Source organism: Narcine bancroftii, chromosome 7 (assembly GCF_036971445.1).
Source record: "Narcine bancroftii isolate sNarBan1 chromosome 7, sNarBan1.hap1, whole genome shotgun sequence".
NCBI lineage: Eukaryota > Metazoa > Chordata > Chondrichthyes > Torpediniformes > Narcinidae > Narcine > Narcine bancroftii.
The window spans coordinates 42,156,675-42,181,306 of NC_091475.1; the positions used below are offsets into that span (position 1 = coordinate 42,156,675).

General features: G+C 38.3%; 1 protein-coding gene across 1 annotated transcript in view; it reads right to left on the minus strand.

Annotated features, from left to right (window-relative positions):
• The window catches only part of sh3kbp1 (SH3-domain kinase binding protein 1), a 172,686-nt gene that overhangs the window by 41,478 nt on the left and 106,576 nt on the right, over window positions 1–24,632 (minus strand). The window contains exons 7-10 of the mRNA XM_069889811.1: window positions 9,470–9,548; window positions 8,787–8,881; window positions 5,529–5,630; window positions 48–99 (exon numbers count right to left, since the gene is read on the minus strand). Of these exons, the coding sequence (XP_069745912.1) occupies window positions 48–99; window positions 5,529–5,630; window positions 8,787–8,881; window positions 9,470–9,548 (328 nt within the window). The remainder of the gene's footprint in view (window positions 1–47; window positions 100–5,528; window positions 5,631–8,786; window positions 8,882–9,469; window positions 9,549–24,632) is intronic.

Below are 24,632 nucleotides of genomic sequence, written 5' to 3' on the forward strand. Positions count from 1 at the left end.
TACTGTACTTTATTGAATTCTAATGACTTTTAACTATTAAATATTACCTGGCAATGGTTTCAGTGCTGGAGCTGAAGGAGGTGGAGGTTTCTTCGGTCTCTAAGAAACAAAACAAACAAGTTAAGCAAAATCAAACTCCAAACGAGTCATCGAGTTTGCAAATGACACAGCAATATTGGATTCATCAACAACAATCACGATCGCACGACAGAGAAGAGGTGGGAAATCTCGGGTTATGGTGCGAGAATAACAAATAAATCAACTTGAAAATTTCTTTCCAATAATTATCAGATTCTTGAACAACCCATTTGTAACACTGATCAGGGATTGTTCTGACTCCACTACAAAACTGTGCTGATAAATTATAAACCATCTGCCTCTAAAAATATATTTTTTTAATATAATGACAAGTAATTTATTAACTTGTAAATCTTTCTCATCAAACCAATCATGCAAGCATTAACAAATTTAATACACCAAAAAGAGAGACCATGTACAAGACAAAGGAGCTGAATGTGAGCTTTAAGAGGAGCCGGATGACCACCCTCCACAACACATTAATAGCTCAGAAGTGGAGAGAGGAGAGAACACCAAGTTCCTCGGAGACCATTTAAGAAGTGACCTATCCTCGACACACATCTCCTCACTTGCAAGGAAGGCACAACAGCAACTCCACTTCCTGAGAAACCAAGGCTACCGGCCACCATCCTGTCAACTTTCTACAGAAAATGAGGGTGTCCCAGCTGGCTACATTACAATGGGGTACGGTTGTTGCAGAACATCTGATTGAAGGTCAATTCACAGGACCATAAGAGCAGCAGGGAGGATTACCGGTCTCCCTCCCCACATCAACATGATTTACAGGGATCATTGTCTAAAGAAGGCTTACAAAATTAGTGAGGACCCCTACCACCCCACACATAGAACCTTTCAGCTACTCCCGTCAGGAAAGAGATACAAGAGTTACAATGCTGGAAACACCAGGCTGAGAAACAGCTTCTCCCCATGGGCAGTGAGGCTACTGAATAACTGATGAACTGATCATACAAACCCTCTGTGACCCTACTATGTACCGCTTAACGTCTATGACACATTCTGTGAAATTGGGCGTCATGCGATGTGGACTTTATGCGAACACCATATTATATATACTTAGCAAAGCTATACGGGATACTTTAGTGTACCTGTAAGCTTTTTATTTGCAAGTAGGGATCAGTGTGGGGACTGACACGGGACTGTGGGCAGAGAGCAGGGCAGTGAGATCAGTATGGGGACTGACACAGAGCTGTGGGGGTAGAGTAGGGTAGTGGGATCAGTGTGGGGACTGACACGGGGCTGTGGGGGTAGAGTGGAGTAGTGGGATCAATGTGGGGACTGATATGGGGCTGTGGGCAGAGAGCAGGGCAGTGAGATCAGTATGGGGACTGACACAGAGCTGTGGGGGTAGAGTGGGGTAGTGGGATCAGTGTGAGGACTGACTCGGGGCTGTGGGGAGACTGATGGGCAGTTGGATTAGTTTGTGTATGGAATATACAACTTCCTATAGCTAGCGATCACATTGTCTAAATTGCTGTGGACTTGCTTGTGGTAAATGAATAACTATGGGACCACGGATGTATATGCAGTCGGACGGTGCCCAAACAAACGTTAAGCAGCGGATACCTGTAATATTTATTCATTTTAATATTTGTATATACATATTGTGCATATGCATCGTTTGTCTGCATGTATGTGTACACTGAGGACAGGAGAACACTGTCTCATTGGGTTGTACTTGTACAACTGGATAATAAATAAACTTGAACTTAACAGAGACAAGTTCACATTCATTTTAAAACCACAATATACACGTTGTCCAAAAGCCAGTAGATAATGACTCACTGGAATCACTGTGACCTTTACACAGAAGATGTAATGTTCTTACAAGATCAACATAAATATTTAAAAAAAAACTTCAGTAGCACTAAAGTATTCAATATTTCTTCCAGAAAAGAGTTTTAAATGGGAGAAGAAAGGACTAAAATCTGAAGCACAGGTTCATCTTGTGCAAATTGTGAAAGCAATACACTGCATTTTATATTGTGGAAGTGTCCGAGTATATAATCAGGGATTAAATCTAATACTCACACAATGCAGATCATCTTCTTTCATAAAGAAATCAGGAACTACACAAATTCATGAATTATTTAATTCAGAATTGTGTCAATGAAAGTAAAGAACATCTAAGACTTATTCCCTAGCTTACCGAAACAGAACGTGCTCAGTCTCTCCAAACATTAGAAAACCCAAAGGTGCACACAATTTAAATACTGTCCAGGTGGACACCATAAAAATCTGTGAAAATGGACCTGATTATGAGGTCACAACACAGTCCCACTTAGGACTCTTCTATAAATTAGCATAAATCTCAACTCAAATGTTCACTTCCTCTGGGAGAGAAGTGGGGGTGGTGGTTGAGGCAACATGATACATATTTTTAAAAACTTAACACACTCTTGAAAGGAAATAATAGCATTGTGGAATTTTTGCCTGCAATCTACCAAAATGAGCTTGTTTTTCAAAATATGGAGACCCGTGAGTTCAGATAAATACAAACAAAAAAAAATTCAAATATACAGCAAATCCCCTCCACACCGAAGAAACCACGGCCCTTCCTCCTTACTTTTCTCCCATCCTTATCCCTTGAACACCCCTGCAATAGCTTTATCCTCTGATATTTAAATTTACCAGGTCTGAAATTTACTGAAATTAGATTAAAACCAAAACATTACTATTGAATCTATCAGTCTTTTCCTGGATTTAATGGACTGGAGTTTAAAGAAATGCTGGAAACCCAGAGCTGAAATTTGGCTTGATCCCACATATATTTAATGGCTTTATTCTGGGGTAGAAAACTTTCAGATGAGATTTGGCAACTGTCCCTGCCTTGTTTTCAGGTGTTAATGCTTGCTTTCCTCTACATTCCTGTTCCCACATAAAACAATTTGAATGGGTATTATAGTGAGCTTTTGCGGGCAATGCTTAGCACAGAAACTCGTACAGTCATCCCTCAAAAATAGTGTTTGGGTTTTTGGTTGACATGATACAAAAGGTGTTGAACAAGGTTCTCAGTCTGAGCAGGGCAAACAGTATTGACAAACAATAGCAAGAACAAATCACTGAATTAGCACTTTCCCTCATTCTTCTGTCAAATGTACAACTTCCAAGGATAAAAGATACCCATTCTACTTCTATTTCAATCATACATGTGCACACTCTTTTTAACCATGTCCCTCTGCTTTAGCTTGTATCTTTGGCATATTTTGTTAATGAGATTTTGAAACTTTATTCCTTAATTATTTAGCACCTAATGTCTCCATCACATCAAGGATAAAATCTTAGTTAAAATATTTTGGGCTTGCAATCATTGCCATCTTATCTCTGAAGTTGTCCTTCCCATGATATAGTGCCTGACAACAATCAACAAAGTGGTAAAGGAAATTTTAGATCACATTTACTCCCATTTATTAAAACACTAAACTAAATGTTGTGTGACAAGCAGCTTTTCTCAAACATATGTGAGGGTAAAATTACATTTAGTTGTATTAAAACAAATTAGTCATGGCGACCCAGGGCCGACGCTACATTTAGGCAAACTAGGTAGCCGCCTCAGGTGCAGACCTCAGAGGGACGCTGTTGAAGAGACAAGAGAGCAAGTTGTGTCCCACAGTTCAGGTAGGCTGAGGGAAAGGTTCTGAGTCTGTGTCGGGTATTCTGTCGTGTGCCCATAGGTTGACTGCCGAGGGCATGGTTCAGAGTCGGCCATTGAGAGTTCAAATGTAGGTCGAGGGGAGGGTTCAGAGTCGGGTATCAGGAGCTCTGGTCATTGGAACCAGGAGCTCCAGACACTCAACCTCTAACCCTCCCTCCGCTTACACCAGAGCTCCCAACACCTCAGTCCCAACTCCAAACCCTCCCCAGCCCCTTGGCCTACCATACCAGAGTCTGGTGTGCGTGTGCGGTAGTGGGCCAAGGGGAGGGTTTGAAATTGACGTCAGAGTTCCAGTGTGCGCTTTTAGGCCGACTGTCGAGAGGAATCTTACGTAAGCCTAAATGTGAATTTGGCTGTTTGAATAAGTGAGATACTTACATTTATTGTTCCACTAATTCTAACATTGGTTTGAAGAATTTATTAATACTTCATCAAGAAAAGTTGGTCGGTTCACGACTAGCTCCTTTTTAGAGGATCATAATTCACGAGAAGAGGAACCAAGCAAATTTAAGACCATGATGGTCCAGGGTTAAGGATAGCTCAGGACAGGTACTAGCTGCTTTCTAATAGAAGAATAATTATCAATATTGATAGATGAGAAATAAAAATATAGAAATTCTTAAAAGTTGCTATTTTTGTCATTATATTAATGAGTTTTGTTATCCTAGTTGTCTAAGTTTCATAAAAAATTCGAACTTTAAAAGTAAGACTAACAGAAAAGCATTCTTGAATTTCCGTGTGTAAAGCCACGCTGAAATTACATAGTTACATTTTGCTCAGGGTTCTCTATCAGGCAGTTCTTAAAGAGTCATGTAACCAACTTTATTATTGCTATAGTTGATGCTGCCTCACGGTGGTGCAATTAATAGAGCGACTACATCACAACTCCAGCCATCAGACTTCTGCCCTGAACTCTGACACTGTTCTATGCGCAGTTTGCACATTCTCCCTGTGTTCATGTGTGCTTCCTTTGGCTGCTTCAATTTCCACTTGAATCTCAAAGATGTGGGCAGGTAGATTATTAGCCCTTGCTGCAGTGTGTAAGAATCTGGGGTGGGGGGGGGGGGGGGGGGGGAAATAAAAAAATAGCATAGATTTGTAAAAATGGTTACAGGAAAGTCAGAGCAAACTTGATGGGCCAAAGGAGCATTTTCCTACTGCATCATTCTTATGGAAAAAAAATGGACGCTGGAAGGTATGTAGACTTAAAGATGTGTGAAGTAAAAGGTTTTAATGATGTGTTTGCCCTTGGTGGAAGTGTGCATTCTATCCAGTGCCCTTTAGTTCAAAATGATTTGTGTGCCAAAATATTTTATTTTGTATTTGAGAAAGATAATCAAAGATTGATGCATTACTTATCCTTGCAATTTAAAATAAATTTAACAGTTTCAAGCTTTAAGCTTTTCATTTTTTCCACAAAACAGCTGGTTTTTTTTAAATTGAAGCTGGCAATTTTTTTTGGGTGGGTGCAAGTAGTTGGCCTTGCCCAGGGCTCAAAATAGTCTGGCACCAACCCTGTGGAGACCTCTCCATCCCAAAAATCTTATCCCACAGCAATAATATTTAAGCCTCAATTTCCTGCTAAATCAATACTTTCCTAATATATACTCAAAATATGGAAGATTCAATGCAGAGAGATAATGAATTTAATATGTAATCTTTTGGTTATCACTTTAGATGGACATTTTCAAAAATGCATGTTGGTTCTCAAAAAGTAAATGAACAGTTTCTATTGCTGTGCAAACCCAAAGTTTGAAGATTCCAGAAAGCCACTTACCTCTTTTTCAAAGTCAGGGGGAAGAAGCTTGACAAAATTATCTGGAAAAACTCCCCATTTACCACTGATTTCTCCTTCCCACCATCCAGCATCTGCACATTCCTATGGAAAAGAAATGACAAATTGGAACTCGATCCAGCAATTCCCACCTGCTTTTCATGCAACAGAGGCTTTCCAAACCTCCTAGGGTGATCAGAGGTTTTCTGTGATCAGACATACTCAGTTTACACCCTTACATCACCAGCAATTCTCTAAGCTAATGGAGGCAGATGCAGCAGTGTATTAAGTAATGGTACATTGAGAGCTGTAACCAGAAAAAGGGCAAAGTGTAATCAGGGATCCCAGTGAAAGTGAAAATAAAGGAATATTTACATTAATAGACAAATACAAAATTAATTCTCATTGGATTGAAAGCAGGAAAGTTCTGGTGCTGAAGTTGACGAAATCATGGCATATTTATTGTGGTGGGGGGAAATAAGGAAATAGGATATACATAAAAGGAGTGGGGAAGGTTATGTTCAAGAAAATTAAGTTACAAGTACTAAGGGCCTAACAGCTCTTCCTGGGCTATAGTCAAGTCAAAACCAGAAAGTCGTTCTGAGATGCAGGTGTTGAACATCATTTAGGGCAATATTTTCTGCAGGATTTTTTCCACATAAAGCCAAACTGCTTTTGTCTACCATGATCAGGATATTAATGGCACTGGACCAGCAGATTTTCTGGATCATCATGCGTTGTAATTCTACGAATACTCCACCTCATATACAATTTGTATTTAATTTTATTTATATGTAACAGCCACAGCAGACCAGAATCCTAAGTTTCAAGGGAGTGTGGTGCACTGACAATAACCACACCAGCAGTGCGAGTATGACAGCTTTAATAAACTAATAAGTACACTAAGGGGTCTTGTCTCTCTGCAGGACAAACCTGGAAGGCTAGACTGTAGCTCTGGACTGCTTTATATTCAAGGTCACTGGGGTGACCCCTGGTGACCTTGTGGTGTAATTACATATCACCCCATGTGGGTTACATGGCCTTGGTGTGAATGGAATGCAGCAAACATCATCAGAGGATTAAAAGGTAATCAATGGAGCCTTTAAAATCCATTGGCTTGGGCAGCTGCACATGTTCCTGTGCCTCATCACTTTGTTTAAGCACAGCCAATGAATTTCTGGGAAGTTAGATGTCAGATTTTAATGGTCTATATCCAAATATTCAAGTGTAATCTCTTGCATGCTTTAATATGGGCTTCATGGTACCTGCAGGAAGACCACGATAATCTTTTATGAATTACCTTGCAATGAAATTGAATTCTGCAGAGGACAAACAATGAACTACATTTTCAAATTCTAGATACAGCATTTTTCTGTGTCGGGATCTTTATAGCGGATAAAGAAAAGGCACTTCCCTCCAAATGAGAAGGGATGATTGCCCATTCATTCTCTCTCATTTAGAGGAAAGTACTTTTTGTATAGGGCCTATGTGCTACTTTTACACAATAGGTCCTATACTGGCACCTATTCAAATAATTGTTTGCAATCACTGATAAATTGATATCCAACAATCTCTATGCATCACCACTATCAACTTTAAATGAAATACACAGAAGTACACTATTATGGAACTAGAGAGAGAGTTTGATTCTAATTATTTATTGGTATTGCAAGCATATCAACAACATTAAATCAGAGTAGATAATCCACTTTTCCCAATCCAATAACTGCTCTTTTTGGGGTTATTGAACCAGATATCGGGAGTTTTTTTGTACCTGCCTTCTCTACATTGTTGACTAGAAGAGCCATCTTATTCAAATGGAAAGACTCTAGACATCCAACAGTGTTTCAATAGTTCTCTATTTAAGTTTAGAAAAAAAATTAAATATCATATATTTGATTCATCAGTGAAACTTGAAAATACATGGCAATCTTTTATGTCTTTTGATTTGATGTAAATGTTTTTTTTTAAAATGTGATTCTATCTATTTATTCTTCCAGATAAAATACAGTCTTACCTTTGTTTTTTGATTCACGGTATGAATCAAAAACTACAAAATATATGTAACCCTCAGGATAAGTTGCTCCAATGTGTTTTATTGGTCCATTTTCTTCAATAGAGTAGGTTAGATGGGGGTATATAGCATGTATAATATTTTTTATGTCTTTTCTGTCTTCATCCAGTGCAATGGAGGAGGGACCTAGTTTATAATGTTTGAAGTTTTATCTTTTTATGTGTGTATATATATTTATTTAAAAAAAATATATATAAATATATATATTTTTTAAAATATAATATATATATATTATATACACACACACACATACATACATATGTGATATTGTATTTTAAGTTTCATTCCCTTTTCTTCATTGTACTGTATTTATTATAAAAACCAATAAAAAAGATTTTGTCTTAGAAAACAAATCAGGCTAAATTGTCAAGAAATTGAATCATTCATTTTCAATAAACTATTATATGCCACTTTAAAAAAAACCTTGGAGAAGAAGAAACATTTACAGTTTTCACATGTTATTTAGCATTTCATCTCATCACCATCTGCCCTCGAACAGAGTTGAAAGTAAAATACGATAGTCTGCAGACACCATGGTTGAAGTAAAAACACAATGCTGGAAAAACTCAGCAGGCCAAACAGTGTCTTTTATCGAGCAAAGATAAAAATACATAACTGACGTTTCAGTCTTGATCTCTTCAACAAAGCCTGGAAAAATGTCAGCAGGCATCCAAATAAAAAGGCTTACCTTTTTATTTGGACACCTGCTGACATTTTTCCATTCCTTAATGAAGGGCTCAAGCCTGAAACATAGATTATGTATTTTTATCTTTGCTCTATAAAGGACATTGTTTGGCCTGTTGAGTTTCTCCAGCATTGTGTTTTTACTGGAACAGAGATGAATTTGTCATCCATTTCAGAGGACAGTTATGCCAGTTAAGAGTGTGGAGAATCAATGACTAGATGGGGAAGAACAGCATTTTCTCCTTTCCCAAAACAGAGATCTACTTCCTCAAAAATCCAGTTGTTTCAAGATCATGGTTTCTCATGTAAGACATTTATTCCAGCACATTTAATTAAACTGTTTAATTCCACCAGCTGGCATGCTGGAAATCATTCCAGGCTCTACATTGCCAGAACAGTAACACAAAGACTATACTACTTCTCTCTCACATACCCATTTTACTAAACAAGGGATAGAAGAAGATATATTTGATAATTGTTAAATAAATAAGTTATCTTTATACCTTGTTTATGATAGTTACAATCTCTCCTTCTCTGATTGTCAGCTCATCTTCATTCTGTGCTTCATATGGAAATAACACTTTGCAATACTCCTTTCCTTAAAGTAAAAGTAACAATGAATCAGCAAAACTATCAGCTTGTTAATGCAGTTACCTACTCAATCTTTTTCTTAAATATTTTACTGGCCACACATGACCGATGGTTTACAGCCGAGATCCTTTTGTTATAAAGTTGTGCCGTCATGATGGAAGGACTGTCCTGAAGTAAAGAAGATTGAAAGTAAAAACACACAAATGCTGGAGGAACTCAACAGGAATTGCAGCGTCTATGGGAGGTAGCGTTATATAACTTGTGGTTTGGGCCTGAGCCCTTCTTCACTTCCATATGGTCACCTCCAAATCCATGTTCTGTGCCATCTTCAGTGATCATATTGTATAAGACTAAGTATTTTTGTCAAAATATGCATCTAACAGGCTTTGAACATGAATCTATAAAGTGGACTTTTAATTATTTTGAATATTCACTTCAGCAAAAATGCTTCTAAAAGCAGAATTTTTTTAAAAAAAAAAGTTTAAATTTGCAAAAGCTATTCCTTCCCAACAAGAAAACCCAAGGATAGCTGAAATATTTTTTATTATAATTAATTATAGGAATAAAAATAGTTATTCTCTATTATTTCACTTACCCTTATTAGGCTTGCTGTCAGGTTCAGCTTTTGTTGGCTCCTGAGAAGGTGCAGCAACAGGTAACTTCTTTCCAGAAGGCTAAAGTAAATCATGCATCAAACAATATTGTTAACAATTTTTTTATTACCTATCCCTTCTTCTTTGACTATGGCCAAGATAAATTTAATTGGTACAATCAAAAAAAAAATCAAGGATTGTGCATTGCTCAGTTTATTAGAATGTTATCAGACAGGCCCATCACTCCCATCTGTGTGTCCAATTAATCTATTCCCAAATTTTTCAAAGAGATCCTCAGCACTCAGTGAGTTCTGATATTTGTCACTGCGTAAGTGGAAATCAGCGGATGAATTAGTGTTTCTGATACTCTCATACATTTTAAAGTCTGATTTATCAATTGGTAAAACTTGTATGCTTTAGTAGAATGCCTGTGTATTACACCAGCAAGGATGCAATGCAACATTGAGAGTTACAAGGTAAACTTTAAAAAGAGAGCATTCATTCCATGAAAAATTGTAACCAAAACCTCTGTTTCTTTGGCACGCAAACTACACTGCAATAAGTACCAAAAGGACCATTGTTTTGAAGACAAGTATCAAACGACACCAGATAATTTAACCAAAGCATTAGACGTATAAGCTGAAAATAACTAAAAAAAACACCTTTCTCCACTGGTTTTTAATGTTTTTTGGAGGAAAAATCTGGAAAATCTTCCAACTCCAGGGGAAAAGGAGCAAAATTAACCAAGAAAGAACAACATTGCTCACTTAAAGAGGATTCAGCCATATGTAGTACTTTTACTCAATGAATGTTAGGGTTCAATGGTGGATTGAGGAACAAAAATATCTTGGAGTCCAAGGATCACCATAACAGCATTTGGGGGGTGGGGGGGAAATGGCATACAGGATAGTAGCCTTCATGAGTGGAGGAGCAGATTTTAAAGAGCTGAAGATCCAAATTTTGCTTAGGCCACAGATGGAATTCTACATGTAGTTCTGGTATAGGAAGGACTTGATTACACCAGAGAGGGTAGAGGAGCTTTGCCAGGATATTGCCTGCGATTAAACTTTTTAGTTTTTAAGAGAGTCTGGACAGACTGGGTTTGTTTTTCTTGGATCAGAAGAGGTTGAACAGCAACCTAATGGAGCTATACAAAATTAAAAGGGGCACAGATAAGGTGGAGAGTAAGACACTTTTCCTCATAACCGAACCAGCCACGTCCAGTTGGCATAAGTTTAAAGTAAGGAGTGAGTGTTGGAGCGGATCTTAGGAAACGTTTCTTTTCATCTGAAAGGTTGTTGCAATTTGAAACACACAACCCGAAAAGGCAGTGGAAGTAGGTTCTCTCAAAACAATTTTTAAATTATTTGGATGAGCATTGGAATTGCCAAGCATTATGGACCAAGTGATTATAAGTGCATTAGTATTGATTGAAACTTGAAGATCAGTTTGGAGATGGTGTGCCAAGGGGCCTGCTTCTGTGCCATATGACTCTAAATATCAAGGGTTCAGTGCATACAAGGAAATAAATATTAGTCAAAACATTGGAAAGGTTAGTGAGGCAGAAAATTAAGAATTCCCAAAAGATTTGATTTAGTTATCATAATTTTGTTAGTGATACGAAAAAATCTACGAGTTTGTGGATTATTTCCCAAAATTCCATAGATTCTGGAATGGTTTCAGATTGCATAATAGCTATACTCCATGAAGAAACAATGATGGCCACTGATGGAGCATCCACTGAGGAAACTGTAACCAGTATTATCAGACTCAATCCGCCTACTCACATTCCAAGAGTCACTGTGAAAGTACATACATGACATCACGTGCAACCCTGAGATTCTTTTTCCTGTCAGCCAGGCAGAATTTTTACTTATTGATTGTGCAAAAAAACTGTTCTCAAGAAAAGATACCTCTACAAAAGAGAGAAATATAAAGAAATGAACTGTGCAATACCAACACTGATCTACCCCCACTCCATGAATCACAATCTTATCCAGATCAACTTTACAGTTAACAAGCAACTGCAATCTGGCCAAGGAGAGGAGAGAAACCAAAAACATGACCTAGTGACCTAATTCAAACTCACAGCTCCCAACTCACATCCCTACTTTGTAAACAAATTGTAAACAATTTAGATTCCAGGCCAGAGGCAAGATCTGTTGATTAAAAAAAAACGTCCATGGTTTAAACATTATATTGCCAGGATAGGTGGCAAGGTTAGGATAGACACCAGCTTCTTCAAAAGAGAAGTCACATTCATCTACACACGACTCAAATGAGAATTCAGATGGACGGCTTGTTTCTAATGGCCATGCACAGAAAAATGCTTGGTACATTAAACACAAGCTTGTGAGAGTTTTTCCTGTATCAATCAGCTACTAGGAGTCTAGCACCAACTATGACCTTGTGTACAGCTTGAAGATGGAAGTGGCAGTTAACTCCACTCATACAACTGTGAAGCTAATGACTCACAACTTCCTGTGCCACATAAGCAGCTGCTGCTTGTTGAACAAGGCAAGAGACTGTGTGATCCAAAACCAGGACCTCTGGGACCCCAGGCTGCTAACATTATCCACCAATTCATCTACAATCTCCTCACTGAAGGTCAGCAGGCTTCCAGCAACACACAAACTAACTACCACAGTAATATTGTGTCACAGCATTATTACAGGCAAGACACACAGAAGAGAAACACTAATGACACTGAAGCCACAATGGGGAATAACAAGGATATACGAAGGCACACATTTATTACTTACTGGCTTGAAAATCTGGCACCTTTAGTTCACAACACAAAACAGGCTGGAGAAACTCAGCAGGTCATGCATCATGCATGGAAAGCAAAGGACATTGATGATTTGCACCTGACCCCTTTTTCAGGGGTGCCGAAAGTCAGGCAGGTGACTGAATAAGGTGGGAAGGGGGAGAAGCACAGGCAAGCAGGTGAAAGGGGAATACAGGTGGAAGGGGCTAGGAAGTGATAGGGGAAGAGGACAGATGACTGAGAGGAGAAAGAAGGGAAGGGGCTGGAGAGGTAGAAGAGAGGATGAGGGAAAGAGACCAGGGGGAGTAGATTAATAGAAAGTGGTTGATGTGGATGCCATCTGGTTGGAGACTGCCACAACAGAATATAAAGTGATATTCCTCCAATTTACGAGAGGCCTCAACTAGGCAGACATGTCAGTGTGGCAATAGGGTGTGGAATTGGGTGGTCCTTGCTGTTAGACCATAAGACATAAGAGCAGAAATAGGCTATTCATCCAATTCAATCATGAGCTGATCAATTTTCCCACTCAACCTCACTGCTCGGCCTTCTCTCCATAACCTTTGACGCCCTGGTTAATCAAAAACCTATCAATCTCTCCCTTAAATACACCCAATGATTTGGCCTCCACCACCGCCTCTGGCGACAAATTCCACAGATTTACCAGATTTAAGAAATTCCCAAGCATTTCTGGTCTAAGTGGATGCCTTCAATCTGAAGTTGTGTCCTCTTGTCCTTGACTCGCCCACCATGAGAAACAACCTTCCTGTATCGACTCTGTTCATGCCTTTCAAGATTCGATATGTTTCAATGAGATTCACCCTCATTCTCCTAAATTCCAATGAATACAGGCCAAAGGGGCTTCAGGGGAGAGAGCGAAAGTTATCAATGAAGCGATCTTGTGTCTAGTCTTTCTTGTGTAGAGAAGATCACATAGGGAACACTGGATGCAGTGAATGACTCTGACAGATTGACAGGTGAGGCATTGATTCACTTGGAAGGACTGTTAATGCCTGAATGAAGGAGAAGGTGTAGGTGCAAGTGTAGCATTTTGTACAGTCACAGGGTGCTTGGTGGGAAGGGATGAGTGGACAAGGGAGAAAAGGAGGATGCCTTTTGTTATTGCATTGTGGCAAAGATGCTGAACTAGGCAGTGCTAGGGGAACACAAGATGTATGACAATTGGTGAATGAGGAATTGGGGTTGTAGTTACAGGTACCTCACAGAAGGAGCTCACATATAGTCAAGAAGAAAAAAAAATCAGACTGAAACACCTTGCTGGTGACCCCTCCATCTCAGCCTTCAATTGTTTAATTCGTGAGATGGCATTTCCGAGAATTATTCTTTGAATGCAACAAAATTATGTCACCTACTGCTCAAGTTCTGAATTCAGGACCTTTTTGAGTTCCAGTATCCAAAACACTGAACACATAGTTTTGCCAGGAAATGAGAGAAGAACATGCAAAACATGACAAAGGATCTGTAATATACAGAAATAAGGACCTGTGCTTAGCCTCCATCTACTAAAAGAATTAAAGCTAAACCATTCTTCCAGGGTAACTGTTAATACCGTGAATTAACATGGGCTATTTTACTGGTTTAAATGAGTAAAAAAATAATTTACTAATTTTCCATTTTTTTTAAAAAAGCAGCATTATTTTCTTTTCTTCTCTCCCCAGCACCTGCTACCTCTCACCTCCAATCACATTCACGTGCTGACCAAAATTTTGTTGAACAGGAAAATCTGGACTTCCAGTTAGCTGAAACATGGTGAAGCAGAAGCAGTCAGATGCTCCTGCCTCCTTTATATTTCTTCAACCTATTTTGTTCTTTATTTTATATCCAAAGTATTTCATATTTTATGCCTTTCCCATCTTTTATCTATACTTTAAAATGGCTACAAGAAGTGGTAAATCAGGGAAGAAAGAAGTGCAAACTAATCTGACATCGAGGCTATTTCTGAGCTACTGGATCTGCACAGACAGTCGTTAGCTGACGATTTTTAAGTTATCTTAAATCAGATTGATGTTAAACTTGGCCAAGTCCAGAATTTAACCAAGGAACACAGTGAATGGTTATCAACTTTTGAGCTTGGCTTGAAAAACTTGCGTGAACATGTTGATGCATTAGAAGAAGTGTGCTCCAGATTTAGCGACAGTAATTTGAAGCTAATGACAAAAGTCATTGACCTAGAAGGCAGGAGCAGATAACAAAATCTGCATATTCTAGGCTTGGTTGAATCTAACGAAAGTGGGCAATTTACAAATTTTTTTTCCGGAGTTGCTTTGCATGGTTTTTGGGAAGGAGCTGCGCCCATCTTTGCCAGAGGTTGATAGAACTCATCACTCATTAATCCCTAAGCAATAAAATTTAGCGCCCATACTTTAAGAATTGAGGGAATTAATATATAGACTTTTCCTTGAGCCTTGAACTTTGTTAACCTCCTTGAAATATTATGTTATAAATTATTAATTCCACGTGGTAAGGGGGAACTTGCGGCAACCAGGTTTCTATTCTAATTTATTTTCTTATGTTTTCTTACTATTTCAGTTATTTTTTTCTTTTTCTTTTCTTTTTTCCTTTTGGTGTTAGTTTAGTGGGGAGAGGGAGTTGAGGTTCATATCACAATATAAGAGATTGGGTATTAATATTTGATTCTTATATGTTGTACTTGGATATTATTACATGTATGAAAAACTTTTAAATAAAATTTAAAAAAATTAATACCCAAGCCAGCTCCAGGGCAGAGACTGCACTCGGTCATTCTTCGGCTACAATGATATCAAATAAAGGATTTTCTGATTCATGAAGCTCAAAGAGGAAAACTCGAATATCACAGCCAGCAGTTCTTGTAGATTACTTCACTGTATTCGGTGTGCTGATTCAAAACTTTGGGACAGTAATGCCAGAGTTGTACAGCGTGATTCCAAGCCTTCCCGGTTATATCCTGCGTGCCTCTGCGTTACACTTCCCAATGGACAAAAGAGATGGCAGCCTTCGGTTGAAGAGGCTTCAAATTACCTAGATCGTCTCCCTACTATATTGCGCCCAGTGTGAATTTCTACTTGGTGTCTGAAGCTGATTAATTATTATTACTTTTAAGGTGTCTAACACTTGATATATAGTATTATTTGGGTGAGGACTGGTTCGCTTTCTTTGCTTTGGCAACATTTTATGGGGTAATAAACCCATGTGGGTTGGAGTCATGCAAGTATTTTTCTTTGTATTAAGTTCATTGAACTATTAAATTTTCTAATGAGAAAAACAGTGGACTTATTTTTTGACCATCTTAAAAATAAATCACGAACAAATATCAGTACAACCACTTATCAAAAAGAAACCATTTCCTTTATGTACTGCATGAAATGAGCCATAAAGACAAGTGTACGCATTAGTGAGGAACTATATCCTGAAACAATCTGCACTTTGGTCCTATTGAATAGCATTTATTTGTGTTATTTGATCAATATTTCAAAGACGATGGGTTAAAGATAAGAACATCCTGCAAAAATGTGGTTAGCAGCAGCACAAATCCAATCTTTGCAAACTGAGGATCATCTTCCAATAGTTTGTTTTTAGATTCCTTCATTATTTAGAGAAGTGTTCATCTGATTTATTAAAGGAATATCAAACTGCCTAGTTTATTCTACTTTATCATTGTTAAGAAGCCATGAGGAAGTGCCAGAGACCTGCAACCATTATAAACTAGTTTGTCAAGAGGAAGTTGGCTAATCCAGTTTAATGAAAATCTGACCATACTACTTCCCATTTATTGAAAATGAAGACAGTAAGTAATTGCTTACTTAAAAAAGGAAAATGCTGATATTTAGCAAATTTGATGATTGGTATTAACTTGTTTTTTAAATGACCCATAAAATTGCAATGCACCATCTGCTGGAGGAACTCAGCAACATTGGCAGGAGTAAAAAGAGTGGTCAACGTTTAAAGCTGGAATCCTTCAAGACGAATAATGCAGGGAGGAGCCAGTGTACAAAGAAAGACAGGTGGGAGGAGCAGGACCAGGGCCTGTGTGAGATTATGAATCAGGAAGAGCCAAAGCTTGACGTACAGAGACAGACAAAGGAAGAGAGAGGCAAGAGAAACATTGGGAGAGGTGGAAGAAGATGAATTATAATACAGGGTGGAGTGGGTAATCAGGTGAAAAGTTGCCAGTGCTGGTACCTGATGAGAGAGGGTGACAATGGTGGTTTAAAAGGAGACCAAATGGAGCAAAGTGGGGGTGGTGGGGGTTGTTAAGTGAAATAAACCAGTGGGGAAATGGGGTTGGAACCAAAGGGCAGTATGAGAATTGCTGGGGATGGAAGGTAACAATAAAAAGGAAAGAGGGAAGAGTGGAAGGAGTATTCCTCAACCATTCTCATGGAAAACAAAGATTAAATCAACATAGCTGTTAGATAAATCATCCATCAAATTCTGTCTTAGCTCATCATCCCCATTGGTAAACCGAATGTTGTGACGAAAGTGCATACAGAATTAAAATTGAGCTTGCACAACGCAACCATAGAAGAGAAACCAAATAAATCAACCATTAGAAACTCATTGAGATTACCTTCATAACAGCAGTGTTTTGCCTGATGACTGACTGGAATATCAATACATTTCTCAGTTCACAAATTGCTCATGTGTAAAGCATCATCAGCATGTCTCATTATGAAACTACATGTCTGGAATATTTTTGGCAGTAGGAAGGGCCATTCTAATTTATCACCCAATCAAGCAAAGACATCACAGCGGTACAATAATTTCATTGTCAATCAGCATATTTTGAAAAAAAAACCCAACCAAATTAATTAGCATGTGTCGAGGCTATTTTTTACTTATTTAATAAAGCCACACAAATTGTAATGAAAGTACAAGTATACTGCACAAAGCATATCGACAGTTTTAGGGTTTAAAAGTGTCAAATATTCTTAGCAAGCAGTTCTTCGCCTGTTTGAAAAAAATAAAGGCTTGAATTCTAAATTACCTCTTTAATAACCAAGCTATAATAAAAGTAGGCATCATGAAATAAATATCCATCAGAATTCTACTGTATATTCCACATCACTATAGAATTCACTGTAGTGATGGATGTGACATCTGGCAAATAAAAAAATTGAATGTTTCTTTCTTCACACAGAACATTGAACAGCATCACACAGGAACATGCCCTTTGTCCAATGTGTCTGAGCTGAACACTACGTCCAACTCAAACTGAAAATGTACTAATTGCACTTGATGGATATCCCTCCATCCCTTTCATATTCATGTCTATCTGGAAGTCTCAATAATACAACTATTGTACCTGATTCCACCACAACTCCTGGCTGCCTATTCTGGCCACCCACTACTCTCTGCGTAAAATATTTTCCCTGCACATTACCCTTAAATTTCCTCCCTAACCTTAAAAGATTCTTTTGTCCAAGGGAAATGATTCTGATTGTCCACCCCACCCTATCAATTTCATTGATGATTTTATAAACTCCATCGGGTCTCCCCTCAGCCTCCTACATTCCAGTGAAAACAACACAAGTTTGTCCAATCTCTCCCCACAACTCATAGCCTGTAAACCAGACTACATCCAAGTAAAACTCTACTGCACCCTTTCCAAAACCTCCATATTCTTCCTGAAATACAAAGACAAAAATTCAGTATTCCTTGTTAATGTCATGTACCATATGCCTTCTTTACCACCCAGTTTACTTGAAATGAATAGTTTCAATGAGCTGTGGATGAAGATCCCCAGATCCCTCTGCACATCCATACTTCTAAGACCCTGACCGTTAGCTGCAGGCATTCCCCTTGCATTTGATCTCCCAAAGTACAACACCTCATACTTGTCAGGATTAAACTTCATCTGCTACTTCTTAGCCCATATCTCTTAACTGATCTATATCCTGCTGTATTCTTTGATAACCCTCCATACTGTTCACAACTCCACCAATCTTTGTATCATCTACAAATTTATTAGCCCACCTAGCTACTTTTTCCATCCAATTAATTCCTATATATCACCAACAACAGGGATCTTAACGCTGATCATTGCAGTGTTAGCAGGATTGGCAAGAACATCTCCTCCACAATCTCCATCAGTGCTGGAGCATCACAAAGATGCCTCTGCTCCACTCACTTCATACCCATGAGTATGTAACTCAGTTCAATAACAACACCATTTACAAATTTGCTGACGATACCACTATAATGTACTGTAAAAAAAAAAAGGGGGTGATGAGTCAATATAAAGGAGAGACAGTGAAAATTTGGTTGAATGGTGTACCGACTCAATACCACCAAGACCAAAGACTTGATTTCAGACTGTAGGAAAGGAAGACCAGAGGTGTATGATCCAGTGATCATTGGGGGAAAATCAGAGGTGTAGAGGGTGAGAAAATTTAAGTTTCTGAGAGTCACCATCTTGGAGAACCTTTCCTGGATCCAACATACCAATGTCATTGTGAAGAAAGCATACAGGACCTCTACTTCTTCAGGAGTTTTCAGACATTTGGTATGTCATTGGAAATCTTGGCAAACTTCTACAGATGTGCAGTGGAAAGTGTGCTGGCAGGCTACATCATGGCCTGGTATGGGGGCACCAATACCTGCGAGTAGAAAGCCCTGCAAAATATAGTGGACACAGCCCAGTACATCACAGGCAAAATTCTTTCTTCCCACTATCGAGAACATCTACACAGAACACTGCCATAAGAGAGTAGCACAATCCACACTACCCAGGATGTGTTTTGATCTCACTGATCCCATCAGGAAAGAGGTATAGGTGCCTCAGAACTCATACCACCAGGTTCAGGAACACTTGCTACTCCTCAACCATTAGACTCCAAAATAACACAAAGACTCACTTAAAGACTCTTACTTTGCACATTAATTGTTACTGAATATTTATTTTTCTGTATTGCACAGTTTGCTTACATTTCTTTGTTGACACACACACACACACACACACACACACACACACACACACACACACACACACACACACACACACACACACACACACACACACACACACACACACACACACACACATATATATATCTCATTCATCATGAATTCACATTACTATAAGTAGAAATTCTGCCTGGCCCGCAGGATAAAGGATCTAGGGTTAGACGTGACGTCATGTATTTACTCTGACATACATTTGCACTTTGAACCCCACTGGTCATAGGCTTCTAGCCTGAATAACAGCCTTCCACCACAGTTTTCCTGTCTTCTATGTGCCAGCCAATTTCGTATCCAAACAATCAAATCCCCATGGGCTGCATACATCTACCCATTATGCATCAGCCTCCTATGAAGGACATTGTCAAATGCCTAAAGTCCATGTATACAACATCTACTGGCCCACCTCATCAACATCTTTGTCACTTCTGTAAAAAACTTAATTGAAAATACATGACCTACCCCTCACAGCTATGTTGAGTCATGAAAGTTATGGTTCCCAACCTGGTCATTACTTTCCAATAAATCCTATCCCCAAGTATTCTTTACTCTCACTGGTTAGGCTTACTGGCCTATAATTTTCTAAAATGTTCTTTTTTCACCCTTCTTGAATAAATGTTCCACATGAGCTGCTCTCCAATTTTCCAGGAAGCAAAGACTTTTGTCAATGCCCCAGCAATCTCTACACATGCCTCTTTCAATAATGAAGATAATATCCCATCAGGTCCAGGTGATGTCCACCTTAATACTCCTCAAAAGACCCAAAGTCACTTCTTTCTTGATCTCAAAATGCCCCAACACCTGAGCATTTGCCACATTACATTCCGAATCACCATGCATGTCCTTCGCCTTGGTAAATACCAATTACAAAGTACTAATTTAGCACCACACTCACTTCCTCTTGCTTCAAGCATAAATTTGTCCTTGTGGTCCCATTATCTTCCTCGTCATCCTCTTGTTTTTCAGGCAAGTATAAAATACCTTGGAATTTTTGTTAATCCTGTGTGCCAAAGACATCCCATGGTCCCTTTTGGGCCATCCTAATGCCCGATTGAGCTCTCTCCTGCAGGGTCTTGACAAATCGTTGCTTCCCAAACCTTATATATGCCTCCTTTTTCTTCTTAAATAAGTTTATGACCTCCCTCATCATCCAAGGTTCGCTTGCCTTGCTACTGTATCCTTCCTTCACGTTGGAACCTAGACCCAAATTAATTGGACCCTAAACAATGCCATATCAGTTGAGGGTTTGCTCAATAACAGCTGATCTCAATCATCCCCCCCTTAGGTCCTTTCTTGATTTGCCCTCCCTCCCTCCAACACTTTTTAAAAAACTACACCAAAGGTTATTTTTGTCCATAACTATCTTGAAAGTTGAGGGGAGTCACATGACGGAGTAGTGGCCAGTAGGGTAAAACCAGCCATCTCCAGAAAAGAAGAAAAAAAGTTAAGACAAAGTTCAATAAATACAAAATATAAGAAATAAAGAAAGATATAATAAGTTGCAGAGAAAAGAAAGAAAATGGCACCGAAGAAGGAAAAAGTAAAAACGGGAAAAAAAGAAGAAAAGTCACCGGAAAAGAAAGGAGAAGGCCTTACCTGCATGAAAGAACAGGGAGCCGGTGGAGAAGAGCGCCTGATCTCCAAGGTTGGTGACGGCCCCGCACAGTTGTGACACCCCCCCCCCCCACCCCCCGACCAATGGACTGCAAAAATGGCTCTCTGAGCCAAATATAAGTGAGCAACTGTGCATGCGTAATCTAAGGTAAAGGAAAACACCGACGGAAGGGGAGCTCAGCCGAGGAGCGGGCAACCACAGTGCGACCAGCTGAGGGATGCCCGATACCAGAGCTCTCAGCTGGAAGATGAGGAAAGCAGCAGGAGAGGGAGTGAAGTACCAGATGAGAAAGAAAGTTGACGGGCTGAAAGGCAAGAGGAGCAGCAGCAGGAGGCTCGACAGATGAACAACTCAGAAGAAGAGGACTAACAGCAAGAGGTCAAGCAAGAAAAGACCCAACAAAGTGAGACAAGCTACTCATCAGAAAAATCAGAAGAGACACAGATACAAAGAAAAGAAGAAGAAGACACAAACACAGGTACAGACAGAAGAAGAGGAAGAAGAAGACCAAGATCTTCACAGATCAGGTAAAACAGATAGACAAATGAGAGCATTAAAAGAATGGTTGTCATTAGAATATAGTGCAATTAAAAGAAAAATTAAAAGAACAGAAGATAAAATGCAAAGATTAGAGCTAGTCATGGCAGAAATAGGGAAAAGAGTAGAAAATGTGGAAGAACGAGAAACGGCTGTAGAAATGGAAGTAAACGACTTAAGAGGAAAATTGGAAGAAAGTGATAAAAAAATTAAAGAGACAAGAGTTGTTAGCTCAGAAAATTGATATGTCGGAAAATTATAGTAGGCAAAACAACATAAAAATAGTGGGCCTAAAGGAAGATGAAGAAGGCACAGATATGAAGGAATTTATAAAAGAATGGATCCCAAAGGTCCTGGGAATGACAGAAATGCAGGAAGGAATGGAAATAGAAAGGGCAGACAGAACACTAGCTCCGAAACCACAGACACATCAAAAACCAAGATCCATTTTAGGAAAATTTTTGAGATATACAAGAGAAAATATACTGGAACGGGAAAGGAATAAAATTAGAGAAGACAATAAACCACTGGAATACAAGGGTCAAAAAATATTTTTTTTACCCAGACATAAGTTTTGAACTCTTAAAGAAGAGAAAGGAGTTTAATACAGCAAAATTGATCCTATGGAAAAATGGTTATAAATTCATGTTAAGACATCCAGGTGTGCTTAAAATATTTATCCCCGGGGAGCAAAACAGACTGTTCTTGGATCCGGAGGAAGCACAAGAATTTGCAGAACACTTGCAGGACAGAAGGAGAGCTGAAGAACGGCGATAAAATATATAAGATGTAAAAATAATGTATATGTAAAGAACTAAAGAAGGGAAAGAGAAGGGAAGGAAGGAAGTAAGGGGAAAAAAGGGAGAACTTTGTTTATATGTGTAAAAAAAAAGTGTTTTCTGGAGGGGGGAGAGAATAACAGTCACTGAGAAATCAGTTGATGCTTGTGAGCAGTTTCGCAATCCAAATGGAAAAGGGAGTTGTGGTTGCCTGGCAAGTGATAAGGGGCAACTCAGAGAGGGGGGGGGGGGGGGTGATATTAGGAATTAAGGAAATATTGGATGTGGGAGTTGTTGGAGTATTTTATGTTTTAAATGTGTTGTCATACATTGAGTTTAAAAAGGGAAAACAGAGATGAAAATGGGAAAAGGGGAATGGTGGTGGTGAGGAAGTGGAAATGAGGTGTAAACAGGATATGAGATGGCCACGTTGAACTATATGACTATAAACATTCATGGAATACATAACCAAATTAAAAGGAAGAGGCTATTAAATTTACTGAAAAAATTGATTTAGCATTTATGCAGGAAACGCATCTAACTGAAGTGGAACATAACAAATTAAAGAGACACGTAGCGGCAGCATCATATAATTCAAAAGCTCGAGGTGTAGCTATATTAATTAATAAAAAGGTACCAATCAAAATAGAGGAGGAAATAATAGATCCAGCAGGAGGTATGTAATGATAAAGTGTCAGATATATTCAGAATTTTGGAATTTGCTCAATATTTATGTACTAATGATGTTCAAAAGTTTATGCAAGATATTTTTTGAAGATTAGATACACAAGGAAATATGTTGATAGGAGGGGGATTTTAACCTTAATTTGGATCCAATGTTGGATAAAACTGGACAAAAGACTAGTAAAAAGAATAAAGTGGCCAAATTTATGGTTAAATCAATGCAGGAAATGAAGCTTATGGATATATGGAGGAGGCAGCACGCAAGAGAGAAGGAATACTCATATCATTCAAGTATGCATAAAACATACTCAAGGATTGATATGTTTTTGTTGTCAGCCCATATTCAAGGGAGAGTTAGGAAAACTGAATATAAAGCTGATCATTCACCTTTGTTATTAGCAACAGAACTGGAGGACATCCCACCAAGAACATATAGATGGAGGTTAAACTCCATGCTACTTAAAAAGGCAGGAATTTAGAGAATTTATTGAATGCCAAATTAAAACATATTTTGAAATAAATACGGAATCAGTGAAAGACAAATTTATATTATGGGACGCAATGAAAGCCTTCATTAGAGGGCAGATAATAAGTTATGTAACTAAGATGAAAAAGGACTGCAATCGAGAAATAGAGCAGTTGGAAAGGGAGATGGTAAGTACAGAAAAGGAACTAGCAAAAAGGGATGATTTAACAAAAAGGAGAGAATTGGCGGACAAAAAAAATAAAATACAAAACATTACAAACGTACAAGGTGGAGAAGAACATAAAAAAATAAAGCAAAAGTATTACAAACTAGGAGAAAGAAAAAACGCATAAAATATTAGCCTGGCAACTTAAAACAGAACAAGCTAAAAGAACTGCATTGGCATCAAGGAAAAAGGACAGACAAATTACATATAACCCAATAGAGATTAATGAGAACTTTAAGGAATTTTATGAACAATTATACCAAACTGAGAACGAGGGGAAAGATGATAAAATAGAAGAGTTTTTAGCTAAAATTGAACTGCTGAAATTGCAAGAAGAGGAACAAAACAAATTGATAAAACCATTTGAAATAGAGGAAGTACAGGACTTATTAAAAAAGCTGCCGAACACTAAAATGCCTGGAGAGGATGGATTCCCAATAGAATTCTATAAAACATTTAAAGAGTTATTAATTCCTCCTCTCCTGGAAGTAATGAACCAGATAGAAGAAACACAAAACTTACCAGATTCATGCAAGACAGCAATAATTACAGTAATACCAAAGATGGGGGTAGGATCCACTAACACCAGGATCAAATACTTAATTCTCTACTTAATTCAGATTATAAGATAGTAGCAAAATTATTAGCATACAGATTGGCCAATTGTGTACCAAAAATAGTAAAACAAGATCAAACTGGATTTATTAAGAAAAGACGAACAGCAGATAATGTCTGTAAACTTATTAATCTAATTCATGCAGTTCAAGGAAATAAGAAGCCAACAGTGGCTGTTGCTTTAGATGCAGATAAAACCTTTGACAGAGTAGAATGGAAATATTTATTCAAGGTATTACAGAGGTTCCATCTACCAGAAAAATATATTAATTGGATTAAAGCATTATATAATGGACCACTGGCGACAGTAACAGTAAATGGATATGTATCGAACCAATTTAAATTAAGTAGGTTAACTAGACAGGGATGTCCATTATCCCCCTCATTGTTCGCTTTAGCAATAGAACCATTGGCAGAACTGATAAGAACAGAAAATAAAATAAAAGGGATAAAAATAAAGGAGAAGGAGTATAAAATCAGTTTATTTGCAGATGACAACATAGTATACTTAACAGA